General features: G+C 56.1%; 1 protein-coding gene across 1 annotated transcript in view; it reads left to right on the plus strand.

Moving 5' to 3' along the window:
- Positions 1 to 1,305: 1,305 nt before the first annotated feature.
- Positions 1,306 to 23,686, plus strand: part of LOC309626389 (uncharacterized protein) — a 123,553-nt gene continuing 101,172 nt past the window's right edge. The window contains exons 1-2 of the mRNA XM_082387079.1: positions 1,306 to 3,458; positions 4,252 to 4,361. Of these exons, the coding sequence (XP_082243205.1) occupies positions 3,120 to 3,458; positions 4,252 to 4,361 (449 nt within the window). The 5' untranslated portion in view covers positions 1,306 to 3,119. The remainder of the gene's footprint in view (positions 3,459 to 4,251; positions 4,362 to 23,686) is intronic.

Consider the following 23,686-nt stretch of genomic DNA (forward strand, 5'->3'; position numbering starts at 1 on the left):
GGGACAGAGAGGGGCGGGAGCTGCTCAGAGTCATTCAGCTGGAGTCTGAGTGAAGGCTGAGCCAAGGTCTCCTGCTCCCCCTCACCATGCTGCCAGCTCAGCTGCCAAGTCTGAGCCTCCAGCATGCCCCACCTTGTGCTAGGGCTGGGGCATCACAAGAAGGGGGTAGAAGTGGTCCCTGGGTACAAAGGTGCTGGGTGGTGGGCTGGGAAGCAGTTGGAGGAACAGTGGGACACTGTCCTCTGCTTCAAACTTCCAGGGCCAGCCCAGAGCCATCAGGCTAAACCTTCAACTCCTTGCAGGGCCCATCAGAACCTGTTGTCCTGGCCCCATGCAGTCCCATCTCCAATTCCCTCTCCTTATGCTCTGGCCACATGGGCTTTCTCTCCTTCCTCTCACCACAGGGCCTTTGCACATGCTAGTCCCTCTCTCTGGAGCCCCTTACTTCTCTAAGTTAATGTCTACCCAACCTTCTGGTGCTAGGTCAAATGTCACATCCTGCAGGATGCCTTTCCTGACTCCCAAGACCAGCCTGGGCCTCAACCTAACAGCCCCATAGATCTTCATGGCACTTGTCCTAGTTGTAATTTTACATTTCTTTGCAATGTAAAGAGTTCTGTCTGTTTGGGTTCTGTCTGTTTCTTTCTCCAGACACTAAGTCCTCTGATGTGTATTTGCCACACCTGGCACAGAGGCTGGCATGGAGCAGTCCCTCAACAAATGTTCATGGAAAGAAGGGAGAACAGTGGCTCTCAGTTCAAATCCTGGAACTGCACACTAAACTTTGGTTTTCTCTTCTCTGAAATGAGAATGATAACACCAGGATTAGGGTAAAGATGAACCGATGTATGAAAACTCCTGACACATAGTAGGTTAAGAGTAAAGAGGAGGAGGGAGATGGGAGTGGGCGGGGAGTACTCGAGGAAAGCTGTTTAGGGATGCAGGGACTTGAGAGGTGGATGGGTGCGTGGAAGCCAAGAGGCCCTAGAACAGGTGGGAAAAGACTTGGAGGTGGGGAGATGGGATGAGAGACAGCACAGAGACAGCCTGCCTGGGTGGGGCATTTCTCTGAACCCTCAGTGACCCTATTTATTTTTCAGCCTGATCCAGGAAGCCAGGGATTGGCTGAGAAGGCAGGCAGGAAATGTCCACTGCCTCCTGGGACTCCATGTGGGCCACTTAGCCCCCGGCTGGACCTGGCTTAGTGACTGGGTCTGGGACATTGCCAAGGGCTCCCCCAATGGCCTGCAGACCTGGCTGAAAACAGCAGAGGAGCCCTGAGCAGACACCAGCAGGGGCACTGACTCAGCCCTTGTGGCAGGAAGCAGCTAGTTCTTAGCTTCTCGTGAAGGAGCTCCTTCCTGGAGCTGCCCACAGCGGGCTGGCCCCTGGCCTTTGCTGCTCTGGCAGTGGAGAGTGATTCCTCCAAGTGGGTCTGTTCATATTTATGCCTTGCCTCTCTGTAAAGCCTGCTGGGAGGCAGAGGTGGTATCAGCTCCTGGTCACTAGCACAACAGCAGGACATAAGGGGGTCCCAAAGAGTCTTCTGTACCTGCCTGCCTCTGTGCAGAGTTCCTGGATAGAGGCACACGGCCTGGGCCTGCTGAGGGAAAATAAATGACTTAGATTTATGTTCATTGCCCCTGTGTGGCACACCAGCATGTCCCCATACTTAGGGAAGAAGCTGAGGCTCAGAGAGGGTGTGCTGCCTATCTGAGGTTGCACAGCAAAACTGGGGGCATAAATTCCCAAGCACAAACACAAAGGCTGTGTGGCTCCCAGAACAGGAGAGTGGGAGAAATGGATGGGGTTGTAGACTGCTGCTCTGCTTGGATGTCAGGGACTCTGGGGAAAGGCTGTTTGTCTCTGCTTGGCTTCCCTAGGGCCCACCTGGAAGCCCTGGGAAGACTCCTCAGGAGGTGCGTTGAACCAGAGCAGGCAACAGCCGTGAGCTCATTTCCCTTGAGGCCCCCAGGAAGTCTGGTAGGAAGGCAGAAGGAAAATGGCCAGGGAAGAAGGGAAAAGGGAGAGAGTAAGGGCCTTTGGGATGGTCCACAGAGCCAAGGCCAGGTGTGCAGAGGGAAAAGGACATTTGCTGAATGCCTCCTGCGTGCTGGGTCACTCTTGTGTGTGAATTCTCATGAATTCTTCGCCAACCTCCTTTGTGGCTGAGTATTTTTATTCCCACTGCACAGAAGAGGACACTGAGGCTGGAACTGGCACTGGGTATGGCCTGACAACAAAGGCTTGGGTCTTTTCAGGGCACCTTGGTTGGTGGGTGCTAAAGTCTGACCCTTCTGGGGCTCACAGCACCACTACAGCAAGGCCTGGGCTTCTCCCACTTCCAGCTCCGGTCAGCAGGGGGAGGCTGTGCTGCGCCTGGCTGGAGAGATTGGGAGAAGTTGGGACAGGGTGGAGTGGAGAGGAGAGGAGAGGAGGCCTCTTTCAAAAGCTCCTGGATGTGGGGAGCCCTTAGCAATGCCTCTGTGATGGCTGAAGGATGGGGAGGGCTTCTGCCTAGATTAACTAAGTGGCATCCCCACTGCTGCCCCAGAACAAAGTTGAAACTCCTCAATTCAAGGCTCTTACAGCTTCTCCTCCCCCCAAATACACACATTTTCCCTGTTTCCCACTTCCAGGTCTTTGTATATCCTCTTCTCTTGGCATGGGATGCCCTTTCTGCCCAGTCAACTCCTACTCATCCTTCAATACCTAGCTTCAGTGTCAACTCCTCCAGGAGCTTTCCTGGACCTCCTCCACCGCCCCCCCCTACCCCCCCGAAGTTCCGTCATATCTCCTGCTCTCTCATTTTTGGAGGGATCTACCACCAAATCAGAGCCCCAGAGATGATGGAAGCCAATGGCCTTCCAAGGAAGTGTAAACTGAGGCCAGAGAGAGGCAGGCATTTGCCCAAGGTCACACAGCAAGAGCGGGAGGCCATCCTGTGAGCCCTGTCCTCTCAGCATGACAGGTGTCCTCACCCTGTGCTCAGATCCGGACAGCTGCTTCCCTGATCCCTCCTCTCCCCGCCCCACAGTGCAGGGCGTCCAGCCTGCACTGCCTCATACCTCCAGCCTGGCCCTAGGCTTAGCCGCCAACAAGCACTGAGCGCCCCCTGGATGGCGTGGTCAGGCCCGACCGCCCTCTCCTTGACTCACCTCCAGCCCGGGAGGGCTGGGCTCAACCGCGTTGGACAGGGCACCGCCCGCACCGCCCCGGCTGCGCCACCGCCCCGGACTGTGCCGGCGCAGGAGGCCGCCCTCGTCGGCGCCCCCGGGTGGGGCAGGTCGAGCCCGGTGCGCTATCCCTTTAAGCCCGGGCGAGATGGGAGCTGTCAGCGACAGCCGAGGCTAGCGCGGGACGTAGCCGCCCGCCAGGCCGCAGCGAGGAGCGAGGAGCAAGCGGAGAGCCGAGGGGGCGGTGGGGCCCGGGCTCGGCGGGTCCCCTCGCCGCCCACAGTGCGTCCGCACCCTGGGCTCGGCGAGTGGCGGGCGGCACCCCATGTAATGCGGAGAATGTGAGGGCAGCGCAGGGCGGTGGGGAGGAGGCGCGGGAGAGGTCGTCGGCAAGACAGAGAGGCAGCCGGAAAGACTGAGGACAGGGACCCGGGCGGGTGCAGGTGGGAGAAAGGAGAGGAGATAAAAGGATAGGCAGTGACAGAAAAGGGGGAAAGAAAGGAGCGGGAGAGCACGCGGCTGCGGGCGGCGGAGCAGGCGAGGAGGAGGGAGCCAGCGCCTCTGGGTGGGAGCGCCAGAAGCCGGAGTCGGGCTCCTCGGCCGGGGTCAGGCTTAGAGCACGGCCGCGGCCCGGCAGGGCAGGGTGAAGGAGCAGGGACGCCCGAGGGAGCACCAGGGGACCTAAGGCGGGGCCAAGCCCGGTAGGACCGCAGGGCCACTCCTCAGGCCCCGCTCCGGGGGCTCCGGCGGGCCGGGGCCAGGGGCCTTTGTGAGCGCCCCAGGTGGGCGAGAGTCGTGAGTGCGGAGCCGGGTGTGAGGCGGCGAGGTGTGTGTGCGCGCCCGGGTGTGCGCGTGTGTGCGCGAGTGTGAGCGCCCAGGAGGGTGGGAGCGCGCGTTAGGGATTCTGCTGGCATCGCAGAGTGGAGAGCAGGAGGCAGGAGCGGGGCGCGCAGGGGAGCGCGGTGCCCTCCCGTGCACACGCACACACACCGCGCGCGCTCACACACACATACACATACACACACACGCGCACACGCCCTCCCTGCCTCGCTCGTTGCCGCGGCCACCATCTCAGAGCCGAGCCCTGCGAAGCGGGAACCCAAGCCGGAGCGGGAACAGGAGGGGAACGGAGACGGGGAATGCGGCCCCGGAGAGGAGCTGCGCGCGAACTGCGCGCCCGGGACGGTGAGTGTGGCCGGGGCGCGAGGCTTCGGCGGGGCGGGGGCCGCGGGGGCGCAGGCCAGGGAGCTGGGGTGTCTCTGCCCGCCGGCAGCGCGGCGTGCGCGGCCTCTGATTGGGCGGGAGCCTCAGGGGCCGCGGGTTGGGGGTGGGGTGTTGGGTGCGCGCCCGTTGTGGGAGGGTGCACGCGCGGAGCTGCAGGGGGGCGCGCTCGGCACCCCTGTTCGTGACCGCGCTCTCGCCCGCTGAGCAGCCCCGCCTAACCCTCGCGTGTCGCGGGAACCCCGGCGACTTGGAGCAACTTTGCGTGTAGGGGGAGAGGATGGAGGCTCTTTAGTGGTGGAACTCCGGCCTTTCTTTCTCGAGGAGAGAGGGAGGAATGGGGCGGGGGCGCGGGGGCTGTGCCGCCCGGCGGGCCAAGGGCTGCATCTCCACCACCCCATCAGCGCAGCCGCCGGCTCTCTGGGACACCCGTCCAGCCCCGCGGCGCCGCTCTAGAGCCGCTCCGGGCGCTGGACCCCTGTGACCCCTCCAGGGTCAGGCACAGCCACAGCTTCCAGGTCCCAGGGCCGCGAGGTCATCTTTGCAGCCAGGCTGAGGACACGGGTTTGAGGTGGGGAGAGTTGGGAGACGTTCCCGTGTGTGTGTGTGTGTGTGTGTGTGTGTGTGTGTGTGTGTGTGTGTGTGTGTGTACGTGTGTGTCCCTGCTCCTTCTGCTCCGTGGGACAGGCGGCTGGAAGAAGGGAACTGCCGGCAAAGTGCATCCCATCAGCCCTGGCCTGCAGGAGCTCCCAAGAGGCTAGGGATTGGAAGGGAACCTCTAGGGCCCCAGCATAGTGCCACCCCCGCCCCCCATGCCTGCTTTGCTTGGAGCCATGATCCTGCGTGCCTCACTCAGTGTGATGAGATTGTGGTTGTGCTGTACCCTGGTCCCCACCTCCATCTTCTTGAGTCTCCTCCCGCATTCCTGTCCACTGCTGACTACTTCAGGAAACTTCCTAGCTACCCCCCACCACCCCGCCATGCCAGCCCTGCCCCTGCAGAAGTTAGGATGGGGAGATGTGGTCCAGGATGGTGCCCCGAGAGGGAGGGAGGCCAGTGTCCCCAGGAGTGAGAGGCCCAAGAAAGGGTCAGAGTTCAGGCCACCTGCAGGCCCCTCCAAATTACCAAATCCTCCCTGCTTCCAGGCAGGTTCTTCCTCCTCTGGGAAGCCTTCTCTGATTGCTCCCAATCCTTCCTTTTGGCTTGGGATTCTGGGCTGGAGCAGCTGAGTTCCCCAGCAGCCCTTGTCCATGTGCCCTCCTTCCTGGCACTCAGTGTATGAGCCTGTGGGGTCAGAAGTCTCGTTCTCAGCCTAGATGCTGGGTGAAGGATCGTGATGTTGGGCCAGTCAGTATCTACCTGGGTCTGTGGGGTATGGTAATGTCTTATTTGACCAGCTTTCAGGCTTAGACCTCACTTCCACTTCCACTAACCTTTCTGGAATCTCTCTGCCACCTTGTAAGAAGAGGATTTTGAGGCAGAGATGGAGCTAGGAGAACTGCAGTCTCAGGGCAGCCCCTTTCACTGTGAAGTTATCCTTTAAACCTGGTCTTTGGTGAGGTGGGGAGGGGGCAGGGAGGCCCCTCAAGCCCTCTTTATTGACTGGGCAGCAGGGCTCTGGGGGCCTGCTGCTGGAAGGTCTCCCCAGGGCAGCTCTCGTGCTGCCTGTGACCAACACCCTCTCCAGATGGGCAGGGAGGTGGGTGCAGCCACTCTCAGCCTGATTCTCCAGGTTTGACCCCAGCCTCATTAATCTTTGCCTCCTAGATCTGGGGCCAGAGTCTCCCTGGGCTCTGCTTGATGGTTTGCAAACCTGGTTCTGGCACTGGGATGTCGGTATCATTCTGGGAATCAGAGGGGTTTCCCAACCCCAGCCTGGCACTCTAGGTCCTCCTGTTTGGGCCCTGGAACCCTTCCCACTGTCTCAGGATCTCTACCCTGGAGTCCCTTTGTGGGCCAAAGAGCTCACCCTCAGGTGAATGGGTTCTCCACACAGTGGTCTAAATGTGCATTGGCGGGGATGGGGTCTGGTGACTACTGGGACCACTTCCTTCCCAAATGGCCCACTTGAGACATAGGCGGCTAGAGTAGCTATCAACTCCAGGCAGGCTTCTGTGACCATTCACCCCAGCCCAGTCCTGATGACAGCCTGGACTCATCCCCAGGGCCACTCAGGCCCTTGAAGGCCTCTGGTGGGGAGGCTGCTGCCCAGGAGTGACCAAAGCTCATCCTGGGGCTGGGGGTGGTGGTGGTGGCCTGCTGGGTCCTGTGGCGGCTCCCTCAGCCTCTTTGCTGGCTTCACCCTGGGGCAGACTCTCTCTGCCTCTACCCCTTCCTTTCTGCCAGCTCTAGCTGACTCAGTCTTTCTTAGCTGTCATTTCTCTCTCTCTTTCTCTCCCCACCTCTTTACCCCTTTGTCCCTGTGTGGCTCCCTGAGTCTGGACTTTTGCCTCCTGTGTGTTGACCTGAGTGATGCTCTGGTTGATACCCAGGTGGCTGGAGCATGGCCAGATGTCTGCTTCGCCCCCCACCCCCACCGCCCCCAGTGCCCCCAGCTGACTCCAGCAGGATGAGCCCTCCATATGGGACCTCAAGCCATGGAGAGGGAGAGAACGTGGTACCTCTTTGGCCCCAGATCTCTGTGTTCGGGGTGAAAATCCCAGTCAGGTGCTCCCAGCCCCCACTGTCTTCTTAAAGACAGCCACTCCCCTCCCTAAACCTCCTGACTGGGAATGGGTAGTGCTCATTGTGGCCCCCTTAATTTCCGTGTCCAGCCAGGCCCTGGCCCTGCCATGTTTGTGTTTTTAAATTATAACAAATTCAGTGATAAGTTGTTGATTGGGCTGGGCCCTTGGGTGACTTGAAAGGGTAAAGTTACCCCTGACCACTCAGGCCTCCTTTTGAGGGGACTGGGGGCCACCATGGCCAATCAGAGTCTCTTCTGCGGACTTCCAGGGCCCAGACATCTGCTCCCAAGAACCATGTCTTGCTTGGCCTTGCTCTTTACTTCCTGGAACCCTTCACTTGGGGCTCACTCCACATTTGGGTGCATCTCCTGGTTTGAGGCCTGGGCTGAGTACTGGGGGTACTGATGACAAACCTGGGCCCCTCCCTGGGTGGGCTCTGAAAGGGGTCACAGACATCGACCCACACCCCTGGGTATGAGGCAGACTGGGCTGGGCCCCTGCAGAGGTATGGGGCAGGGAGGCTGGCAAGGGGTTATTTCAGATGGACCGGAAGGGCTGCTGCAATTTGACCTGTTCGGATGTTTCTGGCACTTGGTAGATGCTCAGTAAATACGTTGAATAAGTGAATGAATGGAGCATGTGACCAAGTGAGGGCTTTCCAGGCAGATGGCATAGTGTTAGCAAAGGCACGGAGGTGGGAGGCGCCAGGCATGGGTGGAACGTGTTTGCAGTGGAGTAGTTTATGCAGGGGCACAGCAGGCACAGAGCAGGTTGGCACAAGACGGAGGACGATCTTGAGTGCCCGACTGAAGAGTGTGGGCTGATTCCGTATTCAGGGGTTGTAGAGTTGAAGTTCTGGAGGGACGCGATCAGATTTGCAATTTAAACCTCTCCCTCTAGTGGTCGGGGGGAGGGGTTGGCCAGGAGAGCCAGAGGCAGGGAGGCAGTCCTGAGGCTGCTTTGGGAATCCAGGCTGGTGCTGAGGGCAGCAGCAGGGGCAGGCACCTTGTCAGCCTTCACCCTGATGGCCAAGTGGCCGTGCATGGTTCCCCTTTGATGGAGGATGGAGAGAAATTCGGGCTGGGTGGGGAGCCAGGTGGGGTGATGTAGGCCATCAGAATGGGCAGGCCTCGGTTATCACCACTCCCACCTCCTGGGCATACAGAGATGGCAGGCATCCTGGAGTCATAAAATGAGCCTTTACTACTGGCCCTCCCACTGTGCACACTTGAGCAAGTCCCTGAGGTCCCTTGGGCCTCAGTTTCTATGTCTATAAAACAGATACGTTTTTCTCCCTGGACACCTGGAGCGAGTTTGGGTGGAAGTTAGTGACCTTGGAAGTGGAATACAAAGGGAAGGCGTAGAGGGGTGGTCAACATCATTGTTTGACAGAGGAAGAGTTTGAGGCCCAGAGAGGGGCAGTGACTTACACAAGATCATAAAGCAAGTTGGGGGCAGGGCGTTCCAGCCTGGGGTTTTCCTGGCTGCGCCTGTGGCCCACCAGGCAGAGGTTGGGTGGGGGGTGGTGGCTGGGGCCTCGGGGCCTTTGCAGAGGACATCCTCAGGCAGTTGCTTTGGCAGTCCAGCTGTCAGGGAGCGTATGGGGCCATATGGCCACATCAGGGGAGGCGCCAGCCGCTGAAGGAGGGATAGCGGCTGCCACCCTGACCTTCTGGATCTATGTAGGCACGGCCAGCCCCCAGGGTCAGCACGGGAGGGAGCCAAAATGGGACCTCAGTGTCCAGGTTGGTTTGGACATGGAGGTGGAGCCTTGGCAGGTGTTCCAGTTCTGGCACCCATCTGCCAGGGCAGCCGGACAGGCGGCTCCATGCCCAGGACTGATCCAATTAGCTCAAGACCAGCTGTGCCAGCCACCCCCACCCCCAACCCCATTCCCCATGCCACTCCGATGGCCCTGCTGGTCCACAGGCCATGGGGTGGCACGGCGCATCTGATGTCAGGGTCTCAGGCCTCTGGAGTATATGTGTGTTACATGCAGCTCAGGTGTGGACATGCAGCCTTACCCTGAGCACTGATTCTGCAGCTCTGAGATTTGGGGGTGTGGAAATGGACCCCTCAATCAAAGGGCCTGGGCTTGGATGCCATCTGGAACCAAGTTTGAATTCTGACTCAGCTCCTTCTGAGTGGGATGAGTTCAGGAAAATCACTTTTCTGAGCCTCGGTTTCCTCATCTATTATGGGAGAATGATACCTACCTTGTAGGGGTGTCATTAGTGTACTTTGAAATAATACATGTAAAGTGTGCACTAGCTTGATACACTGAAGAATCTCAGTAAATGTTAGCTCATGTTTTGCTCTCTGCTGGGAGAGGGAAGTGAGTCCTGTTCTCCAACAGGCTGAAGTAGAGAGGAGACTTATTATTTTCCAGGACAAAGTTTGCTTTATAGTTTTCCATAAGTTTTTATACTCCCTCCCTCATTTAGTCCTCATGGCAGTTCTGTAAAGTAGGCAGAGAGCACCGACCCATTTCACAGATGAGGAAACTTGGAAGTGATTCTCCAGAGTCACACAGTGAGTTGACCTTTACCCTGCTCTGGATTCCTGGTCCAGGACTCTTGCTGCATCGGTATGCTTCCCAAATTTCGAGGGGCGGAGGCTGGGGAGAAGTGGGTCTGTCTGCAACAAGGTCTGTCTAGACCAAGCTTGGGGATTCTAGAGATTCCCTGCCTAGCCCTGTTTATATTATAGGTGCAGGGACAGGCTGCCATGGTGACAGCAGCCAATCCCAGCTGGAGTTAGTATGGGGGGATGCTCAATGGGGCAGCATTTGCTGCATTTCTCTGTCTGGCCAGCACAGGGTAGCGGTGGCGGTGTCAGGGAATGAGGAGGGGATGGGCCTTGGGCCATGCCAAGGCAAGCAGGGCTCAGCCTTCTGGGCCTGGTGGGGAGAGCACTGGGTTCTGCCAGTTGTGTGACCTTGGCCAGGTCACTGTTTCCCTCTTTGAGCCTCAGCTTCCCTCTTTGTAAACTGGAGATAATTCTCTCCCAGCCTGCCTCAAAAGGCTGTGTTTGAGACTCTACTATAAATATGTATTTTTATACAAACATCATCTTCCACAGCTGTGAGTCCAGGAGTCCCCAGTCCTACATCTGATGGTCCTGTAATCATTCAGCGATTCACTTGTTGGATGCTTCCTCTGGGCCCGGCTGTGCTGGCTGTTATGGGGACAGAGATGAATAAGACCAGCCCCCGCCCTCTTAGGGCGTGCAGCCTGGCAGTAACTGTGGACTCCATGGCATTTAAAGGTCCTTCCAAACACATGCTCGTTGTCACGCTCCTACTCAGCACCCTTCAAGGGCTTCTCATTCCCTCAGACTGGCGTCTGGACCCCTCAGTGTTTTGCACAGTCTGACTCTCTCTCCCAGCCATCTCCCTCCATATTCCTCTGTGCACCCAGGCTCCAGCCAAATGCCACTCACTCTCCTTTTCACACACGCTCTGGCTTTCCTTCCTCCAGGGTTTCGCTCTGCTGTCCCCTCTTCCTGATTCCTTCCTCCGTCTCTGCCCGTAGATCCCACCCACTTTTCAACACTCAGCCCAAATGCCATGTTTAGAAACCCCTCCTGGTCACTCTAGCTGGGAGTAGTGGCTCCTTCCTCAGAACTCTGAGAGCAACATATCTGCTTTACATTTTGCAAACGTTTGCTGTGCACCTACCGTATGTGAGGCCTACTGTGTGCAAGGTCCATGATACATGGCACTTGGTCTCTCTTCATGGCCTGGGAATGCCTTGGTGACGAGGACTGGGCTTATCCATCCTGGGTACCTGGCACTTCCAGGGACCTGGGGCCAGATGGGCTGACCAGGGGCATGTGGCCCATCCCTCAGGGCCTCGTCGGCCACTGCCTCTTCCGCCTCTCCTTTGCGCCTGGGGATGTGAGCTGGGCCTAGGACATCTGTTTGTGAAGCTCCAAGTTATGGGCGGCTTTTCTGCTGAGGTGCTCACGACAGACGAGGCCTTCTCTGCCTCTGGAGGCTCCGCCAGGCCAGGGCAGGGATGCCCAGGCACTGGCCACATGTAACTCTCCCCGATGAATTGCATGGCATTCAGCAATTAGCGATTGATTATTTGAGGTACTGTTAACTCTTCCATTATCGATCGGCAGAGGTGGACCTGGCCAACGTCGGTGTGGGTCAGCTGGGCCTGGCTGGGAGATTGCGATCATGGCCATTTATTCCTGACCAGGAAGCTTGTAAATAGGAACCAGAGAAAGGGAGGTGCTGGCCATCTTCCCTCTGATTTGCGCTGTCAGGTTTGGGGTAGAGGAATGGGGAGGAGGGGGGAGGGGACAGACAGGGAGCTTTTGCTCACTCCCACCTCCCTTTGTCCCCACCTTCTGGGTTCTGCTTCCAGTCTCTCCTGGCCTGAGTCTCAGCTTTCCCATCTGTTAAATGGGGATTTCAGTCTCTGTGGGGTAACATTGTGCCTTTGAATGAGAAGACTAGGCAGTCACTGACTTGTCATCATTTGTGCTTAAGTGGGGTGGGGGGCGACATTTGGAGGCTCAGAGAGGGTAGTGGCCACATGAGGATGGAGCCAGCATCACGATCTCTAGCCCAGGGCTGCTTTGCAGAAAGGACAGGAGGTGGTGGGCGGGAGGGAGGTGGTGGGTCAGAAGACAACAGTCGCTGGTGGTGGTGGGATGAATTGGGAGATTGGGATTGACATATATACACTAATATGTATAAAATAGATAACTGCTGTATAAATAAATAAATAAAATTCAAAAATTCAAAAAAAAAAAAGAACCTGCTGTATAAAATAAATAAATAAATAAAATTCAAAAAAAAAAAAGAGAAGACAACAGTTGCTTCAGTACAGCACTGTGTCTGGCTTCTGAATGTGCCAAGGCTTCTAAATGTTGAGCTAGGACTCAGTGGAATTTGTGCAAAAGCGATTTCTAGGGAAACCACATAAAGGAGATGGCAGGGGGGACGTTTAACCTACTTAAGAGATCCAGTTGCCTTTCAGGCCTGCCAGGAGCATGAGGCGTTATTTGTGGGGCTCTGGCTCATGTGACCAATGTGGTTTTTTTTGTTTTTTTTGTTTTTGCTTTTCGTTAGGAACATTTTCAAACATACAGAAAGATAGAGGGAATAGTGTAGGAAACTCCCATATACCCGCTCATCTAGATTTAACAGTTGTTGACATTTTGCCATGTTTTGCTTTATCTTTTTCTTTCTGAAGTAGTTTAAAGTAAATTATAGACATCATGACATTTCACCCCTAAATATTTCAGCATCCATCTCTAAAAAATACAAGAAAATTTCTGTCTAACCTCAAGTGGTCACATATTTCATTTTATCCTTGAGAGGTGAGGATGTTTGAGAGCTGCAGAGACTGAGGCCTGTGAGGTGACCTGGCCTGTCCAAGGTCACATAGCGCAGAGCCGGAGGGGAGGAGAGGTGGGATGTAGGAGGCCGCTAAGGGTGTCAACCAGGATTGGCTGAGACGGTGGAGGGAAAGGGAGGGGGTAAGTGGTCTGGAGCCTGGCAGGTGGCTGGAGCAGGATCCCCCTCTGGGGGTTCCTCTGGCTCAGGCTGGAGGTTCCGCCTGGAAACAGGAAGTGAGTCTCTTTTAGGGTAACCGGGGCTCTTTTCCTTTTGTTTGCTATGGGGATTAATCAGGAACTGCAGCATCAGGAAAATCTAGAACAACTTCTTGTTTATTGTTTAATTTAGGAGACTGTTATCAGGCTCTGGCCATGCAGGGCCAGGGGAGCCCCTGCTGGCACAAGGAGTAGGGCTGCCCCCACCAGCCGCCTTGGAGGCCAGTGGGGAAGGCACGGGGAGGGCTGCCTGGAGGGAGGGCTCAGGACCCTAGCCTGGGCAGCCAGGGGCTTTGGGGGAACTGGGGTTGTATGTGCTGCAGGGTAGGGAGGGCACTGTGCCTGGAGTCCAGGGGGCAGGTGGCACAGCTTGGGGCCGAGCCTGAGATCTGGGCTGGGCTGAATCTTCTGTAGCCTCAGAACAGAGATGGGAAGTGAGGCATGGAGGGGTGAGCTGGGGCACGTGCAGAAAGGAGAGAGGGCTCTGGCTGCCTCTAGCCTCACTGAGGAGCCGTGTTCGCTCTCCTGCCTGGGCCCAGTTTCCTCCCTGGGGAGGGAGGATGGGTGTCCTCTGCCAGCCTAGGGTAGGTGCAGGTCTCCCTGGGATTCCTTGTCTCCTTGGGGTCAGGGTGATCCTGCCCCCCCGGCACCCACACAGGGTTGGGACTCCTTTTTCTGCCCTTAGTGCCCTTGGTGACTTGGGAGCACCTCTTGACTCTTTGAGGGCCCCAGAGGTCATAGGTATGCAATTGGAGAATGTCGGAAGGAGAAGGCAGGCTCAGAGATGATCTCATTCTTTTAGGTTCCAGATAAGGAAACTGAGCCACAGGGAGTGGCCAACTGCATCTTGGGTCTCACATTGAAGAGCGCTGCAGAGCCTAGGCAATAAGTCAGGCATCCGGCTTCTCAGTCCCAGGATCCCCAGGTCCTGGGCCTCGTGGGCCTGTGGTTCAGACAGACCAGTTCTCCCCTAGATGCAAAGGAGCGGAGGCGGGCCCAGCTGGGGAAGGGCTATCAGTCATCCTGGGGGTGGGCCCCAGGTTCTTAGGACCCGTGATCCTGTCTGCATACACATGCACACCCCCCCGCCCCAGTTACTTACCAGTGGGGAGAATGGGTATGTAGGTTGGGGAGGAGGCTGCAGTAGGGTGTCCTGAGGCTCAGCCATCCAGGGCTCAGAGAGTCCTCATGTGCTCCCATCTCTGCCCCCACAAGGAGAGCCCTGATTAGTGCCAGGCTTACTGTTGGGCTTCTTTCTTGAGGACAGGAGTAGGGGCAGTGGGCGGGAGAGCCCCGTGGGAGGAAGGCAATCGGAGGGGAAGCAAGAGACAGAGACCTCAAAACACCTTCTGATTCCTGGTCTACAGCCCTGTGGCACTGCCAGACCCTATGTCGAGGCTGCGTATTCTCTGAAGTTGGGGAAAGAGAGGAAAACACCCGACTTCCTCCAAGTGGCTTGATGGGGGCTGTATGACCTGGGACATGTCACTACCTCTCCTGGATAAAATGAGGCAGGGAATGGACCTCTTCTGCTCTGAGAGTGGGGCAGGGAGGATTGGCCATGGCTGTTGGCCTGTCTGTTGGCTGGTCCTTTAGCCCCCTGCTGGGTGGGCAGTGGGCTGGGAAGGATCACAGGAAATAGGGCAGGTCCTGTTGCCCCCACCTCCAGGCCTTCCCTCTGCTCTCCCAGTGCTGCGGGGTAGGGAGTGCACTGTGCCTGGAGTCCAGGGAAAAGATGGGACAGAACAAGCATACGTCCCCATGCTGACTGACTGCATGCTGGAACCTCGGCAGGGCGCTGGAAGAGCGCTACCCTTGTTAGTGCATACAACTGCCCTGCAAAATGGGCATTATGGGTTCCATTTTACAGATGAGGAAACTGAGGCTTAGAGAGGTCACCCAGCTGGTCAACGGTGGGACTGGGATTTGAGACCAGAACTACCCAGCTTTGCTGGACCACACTGTCTTCGAGACTTGGTTTCTGCTCTGGGATTTACTACTAACTGCTGTTCCCTGGGCCTTGGTGTTTGCCTTTGTCCAGTAGGGCTGGAAGGATGGCTGAGGGATGCGCTGCACCACAGGCTGGAGGGAAGGCTGAGCCTCCAGTCACCTCCTCCTGGCCTGGCAAGTTCTCAGGGTTCTGACTGAGGCTTCCTGCTGTTCTTGGAGGAATCCTTCCTAAGCTAAGCAAAGTGAGAGGCTCCCTGGCTCTGTGCAGAGGGATTGGGCCTCTGAGTGTGCAGAGCCCTTCAGCACCTCCTCCACCCTCTGCTCCCAGCTGGTGTGTGCCTTCTGTGCACTTATCAGGTGATGACAAGATGGCGCGGGAGGCTGTGTGCATGTGTATGGGCCATCTTGAGGCCTGGAGAGTCACGCTTGAGGACTGAACATGAAGTAGGGCAGAGGTGAGTTCATTGAACACCTACTAAATGTTAGTCATAGTGCCAGGTGCTTTACATACATTACCTCATTTAATCCTAAAAACAATCCCATGAGATAGGTACTATTACTATTCCCATTTAACAGATGAGGAAACTGAGGCTTAGAGAGATTGAGGGACTTGCAAAGGTCACACGGTTAGTGAGTGGAGGAGCTGACATTTGAACCTAGGAACGTCTGCTTCTAATGGAGAGTATGTCATTTGTGTGCCACACGAGGGGAGTCTCTGCTGCAGCTGGGATGGAGGAAGTTAGGGTTCAGGAAGGTGCCGCTGGAGGCTGTTGTGTATTTGGAGAGAGGAGGCCAAGGGGCAGGTGAAGGGTCCAGGTAGGGAAGGAGCGGTTCAGTGGGAGAGGCGTGGTTGGAAGTCTAATGTGCGGTCTAGAGCTGTGTGTCCTTGGCTCCGTCATCTGCTCAAGGTCTACACCCTCCAACCTGACTTACCTCCCCCTGAGGGTAGAGGTACACACTCCTTATAGTCCCTCCTCAGGCTAAGGCCTGGAGGTAGGACTGAGCGAGGGTCCTCGGAAAACAGTCAGGGCAGCGTGCCCTGTGGGGAGCATCTGGAGAAGAGGCTGGAGAGGGGCCTGGGCTGTGCAGGCCTCAAATGCCAGCTCGGAGTGGTGATGTTCTCTGGATTTTGAGCAGAGCCAGGTCTGAGGATTGGAGGGATGGATCTCTGATGTCTGGGGGCTGGTTAGTGGCTGTGGGCCATGAATGGTGGGGAAGGGGTGAGAGAGTAGGGGCACCTGGGGGCTTCTCCCCTCCTTGCCCCACGGCTCCTGTCGGGACAGGAGTGGTGGGGAGGTGGCTCATCTCTCCTTGTCTCCCATTTTTTGCCCTCCCTTTTCCTGCCTCCAGAGGAGTAGGAGTGGGGGTCTTTGGCCCCTCCCAGGCCCCTCCCTTGGAGGCTGTAAATATTTTATCTCCACCATCTCTGCTGCTAGAAATTGCTGTTTTAACACTTTTTTTTCCCCCTTTTGCTTGATACAAACGAATGCTGGAAAAATTCTGTGCTGGGCGCTCACTCTGTCTCTTCTGCTTGTGCCCAGAGTCCCCTCCAAAAACTCTAATTGCTTTTAAGCTGCCATAGTTGGCAAAAGCAGTTTTCTTTACATTATTGAGAAAGGAGGAAAATCCACCACGTTCTCTTCTTCCTTTTTTTTTGATTCTAACCTTTAGTTTTGAGTTCCTCCTCACTGCTGCTAAGGTTCTGGGAGAGAAATGGAGTAGAAAGAGGTGTGGGCAAGGAGGCAGAGGCACCCTTGGACAGGGCATTTTGCCTCTCTGGGCCTCAGTTTCCCCATTTACAAGGTGGTCGTATGTCTATTCATTCAACAGACATTACCCTGAGTACATCCACTGGAAGAACTTGAGGGCAAGGACGGGCTCTGTCTTTGTTGCTGCATCCCCAGCACCGAGCCTGACACACAGTAGGTGCTCTATTAAGATCAGTTGACTGAATCAGTGGCTCTACTGTGAGCCAGGCACTTTGCCAAGCACTGGGAATGCTGGGGACGAATCAGACGCAGCCCCTGGCCACTTGCTGAATGGAGGGTAGCTGCCACACAAACATAATTACCATATTGCTGAGTTGTAACATAGCTGGGTACGGGATACTTAGAAGCACAGAACAGGGCTGGCCAGGGAAATTGGGAAAAGCTTCATAGAGGAGAACCTGGGCTGCATCTTGAAGAGTGGGTAGGAGTTTCAACCTGTGCTCAAGGAGGAGGGAGTTCCAGACAGGAAATAACATGTGCGAAGACCAGGGGTGGTCAGCGCTGGAACTGAGGGGGGGGTCAGGCCAGGGAGGAGTTGAGGCTGCCCAGATGGGCCTGAGTTGCCTGGGAGAGCTTTGCATGGAGGTGGGGAGTTTGGACTTGATCCCAAGGGTAGATATAAGCTCCAGGGAAAACAGAGCTGTCAAGAAAGGAAAAGTAATCAGAGTATTCTATGTGGCTCAGCTGGGAAGCTTATAACTATCTTCTTCTTGCAGGGTTGGAGGGGTGGGAGGGATTAGGGCCTTTTGGTCCTGGTAAGCCTGTGGGGGGGTGGGGGTAGGGAGGCTGGCAGTGTGAGACGGACAAGGCAGGGGACAGGGGACCCAAATCCTTATCTCCTCTGCTTGTGCTGGGGTGAGAGGCAACCCAGACCTTTCCTGCACCCAGGGGTGGGGGTCCCCCAGTGTAGCTGGGGAGGTAGGCGTCCAGTTCATAGGCCTCTGTTGCCATGGTCAATCAGGTTTGCTTCGCTCTCGGTTCCTCAAGGTGTACAGCCCTTTACAATATATAAAGCCTGCTCACCTCTGACCCCTCAGTAGATCTTGGAAACTGTCCCCTGAGTTAGGCAGAGCAGGGGCCGTTCCCCACTGCCAGGTATAGGCCAGGTTTACCCCCAGTGTTCTCTAGGCAGGTGGAAATGGGGTGCGGATTTGAACCCAGGTCTCAGGGCCCCTCGCCGGCTGCCCGCACCACCTCTGTTGCGCCCCCATCCACCCCCAGCCCTCTCCTCTCCTCCCCTCCCGAGCCCCGTGCTCCTTCCCTGTTTGCAGAGCATGTGGGGCTTTTCAAAAGCATTAATGATAGAAAATAAATTGGAATCGGAGTGGAATCATCGCCGGGCCATTCTCGGAGGGCCGCCTCTGCCCTCGCGTCTCTCAGCCATATTGAAGCCAGCAGCCAGACTGGAATATGAATGAGTCCGGGCCGGCATTGCTCTTAATCTGTCGGGGAGCCCTCCCTGGCCAGACGGCACTCACCAGCAGCAAAGCTGTTTGCAATGAGGCCTCCGCGGCCGCTGGGCATCGCCGACCAGGACTCATTTCTCTGGGATGGAGTCAGAGTCCATGGCTGTGGAGGAGGGGTGGAGGGGGCCTGGTGCCTAGGTCCCCCACCCCCTCAAGCCCTCTGCTGGGGACACAGCTCTGAGGCCAGCCTGGGGTGGGGTCTGGCATCTCTGCTCAGGGTGAGGGTGCCCGTATGAAACTGCCAGTGGCTCCTCAGGGTCTGGATTCCTCATCTGGGTATTCAAGGTCCCCTGTGTGAACTTGATTCTTTTTGTCCTGTCTCCTCCAGAAAGCCTTCCTTGATTACTGCCCAGCTCACAATGGGTTTTCTATTTTCAAGCTTCTTGTGGCCCCTGGAGCAGGGGTACAAACCTAGTGCCTAAAGGGGACGGGCAGGTAATGAGTGGAGCAGGCTGGGTGTGAAGCAAAAGGGAGAGGTGGAGACTGTGGCAGTGTGCAGGCATGTTTGGGAGCCCTTCCATGGACGCTTTCACACCCAGCTCTGCTAAGTAGTCTTTGCTCCACAGTCACCCTTCTCACTTTCTTTTTTTTTAATTTTTAAATTTTTTATTTTTGACTGCGTTGGGTCTTCATTGCTGCGCGCGGGCTTTCTCTAGTGGTGGCAAGCGGGGTCTACTCTTCATTGCAGTGTGCGGGCTTCTCATTGTGGTGGCTTCTTTTGTTGTGGAGCATGGACTCTAGGCGCACGGGCTTCAGTAGTTGTGGCATGCAGGCTCAGTAGTTGTGGCATGCGGGCTCAGTAGTTGCAGCACATGGGCTCAGTCGTTGTGGCTCGCGGGCTCTAGAGCACAGGTTCAGTAGTTGTGGTGCATGGACTTAGTTGCTCCGTGGCATGTGGGATCTTCCTGGACCAGGGATCAAACCCATGTCCCCTGCACTGGCAGGCGGATTCTTAACCACTGTGCCACCAGGGAAGTCCCCACACTTCTCACTTTCCAACTAGCAAGGAGCTCCTTGAGGACAGGCCCTGGTCTCTGCCCCTGCAGCCTGTCTCCCCACAGACATGGGTATGGGCCGTGCACCCAGGCAAGTTTCCCAGAAGCCTCAGAGGCTCTGGGGACCTGGGGAGTCACTCAGAGCAACCGTCTTGTTTAGAGATGGGGAAACTGAGGCCCAGAGATGGGAGGTTGGAAAGTGCCCCTAAGCAGCCTGTGCATCTGTGCTCTTCTAATCCTCACAACAGGAGTTTTTGTACCTCTGTTTTAGAGAGGGGGAAACTGAGGCTCAGGGTGTTTGGATCCAGGGGGCCCTGCAGGCCTGCATGTGAATCAGTGTGTTGGAGCCCCAGTGCCAGCTGCCTCTTTCTGGCAGGATTAAGGGTGCTGAGACGGGCACTGAGTCACCTGAGGCGGACGAGCTGCGTTTGTGCCCAGAGTAAGCTCAGCCAGGGGCGGGAGGCCTGGGATCCTGGCCCAGATCTGCCACCAACTCCCTGTATGACCCAGGACAGAGGGCTCTCTCTGTGCCTCAGTTTCCCCAGGCCAGGCTGAGAGAGGCCCCTGGAGGGCTCAGAGAGAGTTTGGGGGGCTCCACTGAGCTCGTAAGCCTTGGCCTGTCTGCCAGCCCTGCTCAGTGCTTCTGTCCAGCCCTTGGGCTCCCTTGGCCCCAGTCCAGGATTGTAATGAAACCTCTTATTCCTGTACTTTCTGGGGTCACTGTCCTGTGGGAGGTGGTGACACCCAAGAAGGTCTTGGACTCTGCAGACCTAGTCAGCAGTGTGGGGCAACCGGGGCAGCCTGCCCGCTACCCCAGGAGGGAAGAGGGGCTGAGACCAATACCAGGTGGGAGGACTCCCAAATGCGGGACCGTACACTCAGCCCTACAGCCTGAGCCTCACCCCTGCATGGCCCTGGCCCTTCCTTTCACACGCTCAGAATGGACTCCCAGGATACACCTTGTGTACCTGGGGTGTAGCCCTGGGGATACTGAGGCCCACAGAGTCTGAGAATGAGACTCAGGGTCGCCACTTGCTCACCCTGACCTCTGCCTATCTAGCCTGTGCTCTCACCCCTGCACGACGAGGTGCTTCCCCGCTGCCGAGGCAGCCCCGCTCACCTTGGACGGCTCTTGTCCCTGCTCGGAGCTAGCATCCACCCCCTGGGACTCTCGCGGGGGTCCTGATTGGGGCCTGGAGCCGCAGAACCTGTCCTAGCCCCTGCCTTCCAACACCCCCGTGGACGTACAGGCAGACACAGGGGTTAATGAGCCCCTGAGACCTCTGTCCTTCGGACGCCCAGCCTTGCTCCCTTCCTGCTCGATGGTTCTGAGTCTTTTTGGTCTGTGGGCCACTTGGGGAATCTGATGAAAGCCAGGGCCCTCGACCCGAAACAACGCGCCCTCCCCTCCCTGCACCATGTGCATAAATGCACATCTAGTTTTGTGCAGTTTCAGTGCTCACAGACCTCCTAAGTTCCCCGTCCCAGGGGACCCCCGTTAGGAACTATGCTTTAATCGATTCTAGGTGACATGGTTAATGTGACCTGTCATGCTGTCCTAGGATGGGAGGCTAGGCGTCTCAGTCCCGTGGCCACGCCCTTGCTGCTCCACCCGGTGCCTGGCTGGGGCCTGAGTGCTGTGATAACCCACTCATTCTTTCCACAAACTTGAGTCCTTGATGCCTCCTCTCATTGGAGGGTAGGGCAGTATTGGGAGGCACTGGGTCAGGCATGAGGCTGAGGGCCAGTTGGGGATGGGTCTCTGGAATTTGCCATCCGCTCCTGGCCTCTCTATGGGCCTGCTGGCTGCCCAGACGCCCTAACACACACACACACACACACACACACACACACACACACACACACACACACACACACTCTAGATGTAGACACGACGACACACATGCCCTTCACAGTCACCGCCGCAGACCCACACGAGCCCCCTCTCTCCAAGCACCGCACACCTGCACACAGCAGTGCCCTCTACCTGTACCCACGGGCTCGCCCAGCCTCTCTCTGCACAGAGGGAAGCACACCACAGCTTCCCTGTTGCTTTCCCTTCTCCTCTTTCCTTCCCTCTCCTTCCCTAGCACAGGAGCCCTGTGAGAGCTCAGAGCTGGACCTCAAAGCCCCCTCCCCTGGAGTTTTCTACTAAGACCCTTCCCGTGTTGCCCTCACCCCCTGGGCTCCCCTGAGCCTCAGCCTAGGGTTCCCAAGACTGTGATGTTCCAGGGTTTCCTGGTCACCTAGGGAAACCTCCCGCCCCAGCCCTGGAGGGCCAGAGCCCTGCCGAGGAGCCAGAGGCCTCTAGCCCCGACCCGTCTGTACTGCCTGTGTGACTTGGGCCACCCTCTGCCCCGCTGGCCTTGGTTTGGGGGAGTGAAGGTATGGGCTCCACATTCTCCAGCTGAGGTTCTCAAACTGGTCCTAGAGCCCTGGTGTCCCTGAAGGGGCCTGGGGGCTATGGGGGTGGTGGTGGGGCTGCATAGGCCCCTCCCATTTCAACCACAGCAGATCTGCTCAGATCTGCATTTTATATTGGGGTCCCGGCAGGGTTTAAAGAAAAAAATGAACTCTTTATTGAAAATTCAATAACACATTTTGTAGGCAATGGAGACCATGAAAGCCCCCTCGTCCCCCACCTAAGAGGCAATCACTGTACTGTCTGGATATTATCCTCCAGCCTTTTGGGGCATAAACCAACAATCTGCTATTTATAAAAATGGGTTCCTTCTGAAATAGCATTATACAGCTTGATTTTTTTTCATATTGTTATGCATAGAGGTGCCTCCTTCTGTCAAAGGGCTGCGTGGCTGCGGAGTGTTCCATAGTATGGATGTGCTGTATTCTGTTTAAACATTCCCTTCTTGATAAACATTTAGGCCATTTCTTTTTTACTCTTACCAGCAATGCAGCTATGAACATCCTAGAATATTTATACGTGAGTGCCTATGCTATCATTTCTGTAGGAGAAGCTCCTAGACGTGAGATTACTAGGTGGTAGGGTGTGTGGGTTTAAAACGTTATTCAGTACTGCCAAATTACCCTTCCAAAGGTTGAGCCAATTCCCTCTCCTTCCGATGGTCCATGAGTGCTCATTTCCCCACATCCTTGCCAGCACTGGTTGTTATCAATCATTTTAATTTTTCCCAGTCTGATGGGCAAAAAATGATATCGTGTTGTTTTCATTTGCATTCCCCTGATTGCTAGTGAGATAGAACATCTTTTCATATGTTTATTGGCCAATTTAGTTCCTCCTCTACGGATTTCTAATTCACTGCCAATTTTTCTCTTCTTTTGTCTTTTTTTTCTTATTGATTTGTAGGGGCTCTTTGTATATTAGTGATATTTTCTTCCAGTGTCTCACTTGCCTTTTAACTTTGTTTATAGTGTCTTTGCTGTACAGATGTTTTTATGTGTTTATGTAGTCGGATTTATCAAATTTTCACTTTATGGCTTCTGGATTTAATGTCTGGCATAGAAGGCTTCCCCCACTGCGTAAGGTTTCATTTCAAATAAGAATTTTATTGCTGAGAAATCTTTGCAAAGCCCTGGTTTGTGGACTCCTCCTGGCAGCTACAGCACTGGCTCTGGGAGAGGGAGGGATGGCCCCATCTGCCCATCCATTTCATCTCTCTGCCTCTCTCTCTGTCCTCTGGCTTTGGGGAGACAGTTGCTCTTTCTTCGTGCCTCTGTCTCTCATGTGCTCTGTCCCTCCCTTTCTGTGTCTCTACTGTTTTCCCATCCCCAGCTGGTTCCCCATTGAGCAGCGGTAATTAGGGATGTGAGATGGCGGCTGTGGCAGCCCTCAGTGGGTTGGGATGGGACCGTGGCTGTTAGGGAACATGCCCCCCTCATCCTCCGCCTGCCAGCGCAGCCCCAAGTCACATAGGTTGGCAGAACAGACCCTGGCTCAGTTCTCTTTCTCACGGAAACTCATTTCCTGTTGGGAGGCTGAGGAAAGGCTCTGAGCTAACCCCCATCTCTCCTCCACCAGGAAGCCATCCCAGACAGCTCCTTCCTCCACTTCCACAGCCCTGGACCTGGCCTTTCCCTTCTGTCCTCACTGCTCTTTCCCTGTTCTTCCTTCTCAGTGCTGAGCAACCTGGGGTCCACCTGGCCACCTCTCAGGGTCTTGGTTTCCGCCTGTGTGAAATTGGTTGTGGGCATATGAACCAGCTGCTGGGAGGTGTGGCCCATGTGGGATACAGCAGAGCTGGCAGGTCTTCCAAGCCAAGCTCTGGAAGGTGTCCCCTCTTGCTGTCTCAGTACTACGCCCTCCAAAAAACCCACTACAGGAGAGAATTTGCATGCTGCTGACAGAGATGGGGACTTGAATTCCACGAGTGTCATGGCTGATGACTAGGGCTCACTTGTTCTCTGCTCCACCACAGGCCCAGTGCTATGCTTGGCTCATGGGAGGTGCCTAGGAAAGCAAAAATGAACAAGGAAAGAGTGAACAGTGCAGGAGGATGCTGAGCCTGGGGGAGGAGAAGGGCACCAGGGCACCAACTTTCTTTGAGCTCCTTCTGTGTAGCAAGGTACTTTTCTCATGGTTCCTCATTTCTGGAGATTGGGGGTGCTAATGGGGAACACCCCATGACCTCCTGGAGGTGAGGGCAGGTGGGCTCAGTACTGCCCCACACTGCAGGCCTCTGCGTGGGGACTGTAGGGGGCCTTGGGCTGAGGAAGCAGTTGGGAGACAAGTCGGGGTCTCTTTGAAGTACGGCTCAGAAGCACATAACCGAAATCTCTGAGGTAACCTTTCCTGGGCTCCTGCAGCCCTTTGGACTTCTGTCCCAGCCCCCTCCCCCTGACTGTGATGGCCTGTCTCCTCTCTGAGCTTCTGGT

This window comes from Balaenoptera borealis (genome assembly GCF_965194805.1).
Source record: "Balaenoptera borealis genome assembly, chromosome: 3".
In the NCBI taxonomy this organism is placed as follows: domain Eukaryota; kingdom Metazoa; phylum Chordata; class Mammalia; order Artiodactyla; family Balaenopteridae; genus Balaenoptera; species Balaenoptera borealis.